General features: G+C 37.3%; 1 protein-coding gene across 20 annotated transcripts in view; it reads left to right on the top strand.

Annotated features, from left to right (window-relative positions):
• RALYL (RALY RNA binding protein like) overlaps positions 1-6,121 on the top strand; it is an 833,139-nt gene extending 827,018 nt beyond the window's left edge. For all 20 annotated transcript variants that reach the window (XM_017341419.3, XM_051844575.2, XM_070075265.1 and 17 more), the window contains one exon: positions 5,150-6,121. In XM_017341419.3, coding sequence (XP_017196908.1) covers positions 5,150-5,167 — 18 coding nt within the window. In that variant the 3' untranslated portion in view covers positions 5,168-6,121. The remainder of the gene's footprint in view (positions 1-5,149) is intronic.
• The last annotated feature ends 1,570 nt before the right edge of the window (positions 6,122-7,691 follow it).

Here is a 7,691-nt window from a genome sequence, read left to right on the forward strand (position 1 = left end):
AAGTTTTAAAATCATAATTATTAGGACTTTTAAGATTATAAATATGCAAGTTTTACAAAATACTTCTATCAGTCCTTTGAATAATGATTGCCTCAGATTAGATAATTAAATGCATTCAAGTGTTGTAAATGGCATTTTCAAATTTACTAAGACATTTGATATCATGTTTTTAAGTGTTTCATTTGTCTGTTTTACAAAGTAGTCTGCTTTAGCAAAGCGTTCTTAAGACTTCCCAATATCGTGACAAACATAATAAGATTTCAACCTACAAATTTGAAATAATGTGTGTCAATCAATTTTTAAATTGTATCTGCTAAAGAGAAATCACAAGACTGGCTCTCTAGTAAACTAAATTCTCTTAAATAACACAAACACTTAAGGCATCAAATGTTCACAAATTTTTCTTCTTACTATTAAAATACTATTTCTATTATCAATATTCTTGTATATATTGCATTTAATTTTAAATTTTCCTATAATGAAAAGGTATGTATCAACTGAGACAGGAAACTGACATACTGAAATTATTTAGATATATGTACTTATAAGGATGAAAGAACCACAGGCTGAGAAATAGAAATTACCACCCAGCTTCACTGATTTTGTTTGTTTTCACTAGTGATCCAGGCCAGATATGAGGTCTGGGGCTGCAGACATCAGAGCAATTATCACCATCCAACTGTTATACTGTTTTAATAATCTCTATGCCATGGGCTTCAAAAAACTAAGCTAAATTAAAGGAAAACTTGAGGAGAAAACTTCAATACAAGGATAGATTACCTAATTTCCAGGTCACTAATAAGGTATCAGAAGCTCTCATCCAAATATATACTTTGATATTAAATGTCTGATTCTTAAGATATACCCATAGATTTTATTTTTTAAAAAAATTTATTTATTTATTTGAAAGGCAGAGTTACACACAGAGAGAAGGAGAGGCAGAGAGAGAAAGAGAGGTCTTCCATCCACTGGTTCACTTTGCAGTTGGCCACAGTGGCTGGAGCTGTGCCAGTCTGAAGCCAGGAGCAAGGAGCTTCTTCTGGCCTCCCACATGGGTGCTGGAGCCAAAGGACTTGGGCCATCTTCTACTACTGTCCTAGACCATAGCAGACAGCTGGATCAGAAGTGCAGCAGCCTAGCCAGTGGTGCGTCACTTGGCTAATCCTCCGCCTGCGGTGCCGGCACCTCAGGTTCTAGTCCCAGTTGGGGTGCCGGATTCTGTCCCGGTTGCTCCTCTTCCAGGCCAGCTCTCTGCTGTGGCCCGGGAAGGCAGTGGAGGATGGCCCAAGTGCTTGGGCCCCGCACCCATATGGGAGACCAGGAGGAAGCACCTGGCTCCTGGCTTCGGATCGGCACAGCACACAGGCCGCAGTGCACTGGCCATAGCAGCCATTTGGGGGGTGAACCAAACGAAAAAGGAAGACCTTTCTCTCTGTCTCTGTCTCTCTCTCTCTCTCACTAACTCTGCCTGTCAAAATAATAATAATAATAATAATAATAATAATAATAAAGAAGTGGAGCAGCCAGAACTTGAATTGGTGCCCATACGGGATGCCAGCACTACAGGCAACAGCTTTACCCACTACGGCTCAGTGCCAGCCCCACCCATAGATTTCTCCATCTAATTCTAAGACTTTTGACATTGGTGGGACAACAAGAGATGTAATTATATTTTATTTCCAAATATAATGACTTAGAAGTTGATAAGATTCTAATAAAAGCAAATATCTTCCCCTGTGATGGAATCTTGGCATTATTTTATCTTCATATTCATATACATTTCTTAATTCAGTGTTTCCTAAATTAAATTTTTCTCTTATAATGTATTTCTGACTCATGAAAGCACCATGAATACTTTCATTGCCTTTCCTAGTTCTTGTTTTCTTTTGCAACCAAGACTGGGTTACTCAGATGACAGAACAGAACGTGCTTTCTCTCCCATCCCAGGTGCATGAGTCTTAGAAATGCACTATTCAGTTTCATAGAAGTGAAATTATCTTATGGTCATTCTTTAAAAAGACAATGAAAATCATTTGATATTTGTCTTTTAGTAATTGGCTTATTTCACTAAGCATGGTGGTCTCCAATTGAACCCATTGTGTAATGAATGATATGTTTTCCTGATTTGTGGTAACCAATATACAGAGTACAAAAAATGTAATGTGTAATGAATGAAATTGACATTTTGAGATTTGATTATTGTTTATGCCCCTTGTCTATTCTCTTAAGGAACAGTGTTTTTTCTACTCAGTATTTGCTGAATTCTTTATTTAGTGGAGGGTTAAGCTTGTGATTTTAAAGTAAAATGAAAGTATATCATTATAAAAATTAAAAGAAAACTAATGAAGGAAAAGGAAGGGTGTGAATGAGGAAGTGAGAGGCTAGAATGGGAAGTATCATTATGCTCTTAAAACTATATATGAAATACATGAAATTTCCCCTTTAAATAAATAAAAAGAAACAAAAAGAAAATGACAGAGCTTTTGGGCTACTCAAATGTCTTTCATTGGCCTATGACATCATGCAGTTCCCTTGTAAACTGGGTATAAGCTTATGTTGAAAAACAATTGGGGGCCAGCGCTGTGACATAGTGGCTAAAGGTACTGCCTGTAGTGCCAGCATCCCATATGGCTGCTGCACTTCCAATCTAGCTCTCTGATATGGCCTGGAAAAGCAATAGAAAAATGCTTGGGCTACTGAACACACGTGGGAGACCTGTAAGAAGCTCCTGGCTCCTAGCTTTGGATTGTCACAGCTCTGGCCATTGCGGCCATTTGGGGAATGAACCAATGGATGGAAGACCTCTCTCTCTCTCCCTGCCTCTGTCTCTCTTTAACTCTGCCTTTCAAATAAATGAGTAAATCTTAAAAAAATTTATGATCTCAGGCAGTAAATTAGCTAGATGAAAAAAAAACTTGAGTAGTATTTCATACTATGTCTATACCATAATTTCTTTATCCAATCATCAGTTGAAGGACATTTGGTTTGAGTCCATATTTTAGCTATTATGAATTGAGCTGCAATAAACATGTGGATACAAATAACTCTTTCATATGCTGAATTCATTTCCCTTGGGTGAATTCCAAGGAATGGGGTGGATGCATCATCTCGTATATCTACTTTCAGTTTTCTGAGGTGTCTCCATACTACCTTCCACAATGGCTGTACTAATTTATAGTCCCACCAACAGTGGATTAGGGTACATTTTTCCCCATATCTTCATCAGCATTTACTGTTTGTTGATTTCTGTATGAAAGCCATTCTAACTTGGGTGAGGTGAAACCTCATTGTGGTTTTGGTTCTCATTTCCCTGATGGCTAGTGATCCTGAGCATTTTTTCATGTGTCTGTTTGCTATTTAAATTCACCCCTTTGAAAAGTACTTCTCCATTTCTTAACTGGATTGCTTGTTTTGTTGTTGTGAGTTTCTTGAGCTCTTTATAGATTCTGGATATTAATTCATTATCAGTTTTATAGATTTCAAATATTTTATCCCATTCTGTCAGGTCTTCACTTTACTAAGTGTTTCCTTGACAGTTCAGAAGCTTCTTGTACAGCTTGATGTAATCCCATTGGACTATTTTTGCTTTGATTGCTTTTGATCATGCTTCTGGGCTACTCAAATGTCTTTGCCTATGCCAAAGTCTTTAAGAGTTTACCCAATGGTCTCCTCTACTAATTTGATATTATCAGGTCATAGATTTAGATCCTTGATCCATTTTGAGTTGATTTTTGGATAAGATGGAAGATAGGGATTTTGTTTCATTCTTCTGCACAGAGATTCGATTAACAAAGCACCATTTGTTGAAGAGGCTGTCCTTGCTCTAGGGATTGATTTTAGCTCCTTTGTCAAAGATTAGATGGTTGTGGATGTACAAATTGATTTCTGGTATTTCTCTTCTGTCCCATTGGTATACATGTCTATTTTTGTGTGAGTACCAGACTGTTTTGATTATAACTATCATGTATCATGTATTGAAATAGATTGCTTTAGCTATTTGAGGTCTCTTGTTTTCCATATAAATTTTAGCATAATTTTTCCTAGAATACTACTCAGCCATAAAAAAGAATGAAATCCTGTCTTTTGCAACAAAATGGATGTAACTGGAAACCATTATACTTAGAGAAATAGGTCAGTTCCAAAAAGACAAATGTCATATGTTTTCTCTGATCTGTGGTAACTAATGAGTACCAAAAATGTAATGTAGAGGAGTGAAAGTGACATTTTGAGATTTGATGATTGCTTACAGCCATTGTTTCAATTGTGGAGGAACAGTGTTTTTTCTTCCTACTATTTGTTTAAGTCCCTACTTAGTGTGAGGTTAATCTTTTCTTTTTTTTTCTTAATATACAGAAGATCAGTTTAGTATACATTAAGTAAAGATTTCAACAGTTTGCTCCCACATAGAAACATAAAGTGAAAAATAATAGATGATTTTTTAAATGATGATGAAATCAGATCAGACCTATTGTCATGTTTAATCCCAGCAAGAGTCAAGTTGGGAATTGATAATTTTTTTTTTACAGAAGATCACTTTAGTATACATTAAGTAAAGATTTCAACAGTTTGCACCCCCATAGAAACACAAAGTGAAATATACTGTTTGAGTACTCGTTATAGCATTAAATCTCAATGTACAGCACACTAAGGACAAAGATCCTACATGAGGAGTAAGTGCTCAGTGACTCCTGTTGTTGACTTAACAAATTGACACTCTGTTTATGGCATCAGTAATCACCCTAGGCTCTTCTGGAATCTTTTCAGTATAAAGTAAACTGAAAGTTAATCATTGTAAAAGTCAAGAGAAGGAATAACAGAGAAAGGAGGAGGAAGGGTTGGACCATGGAGGGGGCATTGTATCACTATGTTACTAAATATTTATAGATAAATACAAATTAAACTTATTTATCTTAAATAAAATTTTAATAATTTAAAAATAAAATAAAAATTTAAAAAATAGCATGCCACAAATGGAAGTTATTGTATATCCAAAACAAAGTATTCAACCTGTCATCACAAATATTAATCCTGAAAATCTAATTATTCCTTTACTCTTCTCCTGATTTAGCCTTTGTCTCTTATTTGTTTGTACACTATAAATAATGAAACATGAATTTCTATATTTTAAGCTATTTTTTTCTTTTCTCAGTTTCTACAGATAAAGTGATCTGAAGTGATGGATGATGACACAAAAGCAGAAAAGAGAAACTGTGACAACCCCCAGAAATGTGAAAGGAGGTTTCTTATTGGATGACAGCATCTTTGTTCAATTTATATAAATACCCAAATTAATAAAATGGACAGTATTGTTCAATTTTAGAAAATCCATGTATTCTATGTCCACACTATATAACTGTCAGGTTTATATGGTTTAAATTGTAAATGTGTTTTTCCCTCTTGCTAATTATTTTTTTTTAGTCTTAAAGTGTGAAGGACATTTATGAGTGGTAAGGGAGACACTGTATACAAATGTATATTTGTAAAAGCTATTTTTATGATTAGCATGTTTCACTGTTGATCATATACAAATTCAGGTGATACTGCAATTCTATGTTAAAAGCTTATTTCCAATGATGTCATGTAAGAAAAAAAATACATTGTATGCTAGTTTTTATAATTTATTTTTAATTTATAGTTTAAAGTATGCAGATCGTAAGGATAAAGTACTTGGAAAAGTTATATTTCTGCCTTCTATAAGCACCCTTTTTATTAACAAAGAATGTGCACATTCAGATGTGATACAATAGTTAAGGACTGTTAGTTTGACCTGTGACTAAATTGAGCATGCTCCAGTCTAATGAACTGAAATGACCCAGTTATTACCTAATACTTCAGTCTGCGTACAAGATTCCGTGGACAGGTTTGAGTGCTCATACAGGAAAGAACTAGACTGACAAGGAAAAAAATAGCCTTGTCTTTAGATACAAAAGTCTCAATTAGTGCATACATCACTTCATGTCATCTCTTATTCCAGAAACTTTCCATTCCCAAGCATTGCAAGTGTTTTCTGATGCTGTTAGCTATTGTCTTGTGCTGTGGAAATGGAGAAACCATCTTCACAGATCCTAGGAGAACTCAGCATATAATTTCTTAATAAATACTGTTTCTTTTAAAAATGAAACTAGTGTGTGTTTTCTTTCTTTCAGTATCCTTGTTTTACTATACAGTGTAAATTTTTTTCAGTCACTGTAATGCAAAAAAAGAATCAGCACAATAATGGAAATCACATAACTTTACTACAGTATATATTGCATGTTCTATGTGCCCCCTCCACATTGAGTGACCTGTCGCTCCCCGTCTTCGTGGAGGAACGACACAGGACCCTGCGTTGTTCTTTCATCTGCTCGGCCCTCCCCGGGTTTGCTGCTGGTTCTTCCCGGCTTGGCTACCGTCCCTCCACCTCCGTGGAGGGGTGGGCCCCCTGCCACTTTCCCCACTTCCGCAGGGGAGCGGCACACCGCCGGCCAGCTCTCTCGGGGGCTGCACAGGTGTTCCTTCAGATAGATGTTCCTGGTGCATGTTGTCTTTCTCCTCCTTTATAGTCCTCTTCCACCAATCCCAACTCTGCTACCCACACACCGAGTATCCTCCAATCAGGAGCAGGTCCTGCAGCTTGTTGGTTGAACTGGAGGCAGTTGTGTAGAAGCTGTTTCCTCCTCTCCCAGCGCCATATTGTGGGAGAGCAGATGCATAGAATAAGTCTTAATTCCAGTAACAGTCTAGTCCGAGTTGCTCCCAGTTGCTCCCCACAGTGACCTACATTCTGGAACATATTAATTTCCCATGTAAAAGAAAATCATATGATTCTCAATCCTTGATAGAAAGCCACACTATGGTTCACATTTCAAGAAGTTATATTTTTCCTCCAAATACAGAATTTAAAAAATATTTCAGGATCAGACAAAACTATCTCATCAAGATATATTAAGCTCTGGTCGGCGCCGCGGCTCAACAGGCTAATCCTCCGCTTAGCGGCGCCAGCACACCGGGTTCTAGTCCTGGTTAGGGCACCGGATTCTGTACCAGTTGCCCCTCTTCCATGCCAGCTCTCTGCTGTGCCCGGGAGTGCAGTGGAGGATGGCCCAAGTGCTTGGGCCCTGCACCCGCATGGGAGACCAAGAGAAGCACCTGGCTCCTGCCTTCAGATCAGCGCGGTGCGCTGGCCGCAGCACGCTGGCCGCGGCGGCCATTGGAGGGTGAACCAACGGCAGAGGAAGACCTTTCTCTCTGTCTCTCTCTCTCTCACTATCCACTCTGCCTGTCAAAAAAAAAAAAAGAAGAAGAAGAAGAAGAAGAAGTATTAAGCTCTGCCAGACTAAAGGCCTATAGCTTAATGATTACAAGGTCTCCACAAAAGAAGAGAAAGACCACATGTAAACATCACCAAAACAATTACTGGAATGAAGGCCTTCTTTTCTCAAAGAAACTGAAGAGAATCTAAAATTACCATGATGTGTTTTTCCTTAATTTTCTATAATTTTAAGGTAATTTAGCTTTGGTCTATCACTTGGATATAAGCAAATGAAAAATGATACAATTTCATCCAACAAGGGTATCAAATTCTGGGGGCAAAATACAGGAATTAAAACTCTGCTATTAAAAATTAAATATTCTACATTTTATTACTTAAAGTCTTTAGAAAGTTGCACAATAGAACCTAAGACTTGGGGGCCAGCACTGTGGCCTAGCAG

This window comes from Oryctolagus cuniculus, chromosome 6 (genome assembly GCF_964237555.1).
Source record: "Oryctolagus cuniculus chromosome 6, mOryCun1.1, whole genome shotgun sequence".
NCBI classification, from domain to species: Eukaryota; Metazoa; Chordata; class Mammalia; order Lagomorpha; family Leporidae; genus Oryctolagus; species Oryctolagus cuniculus.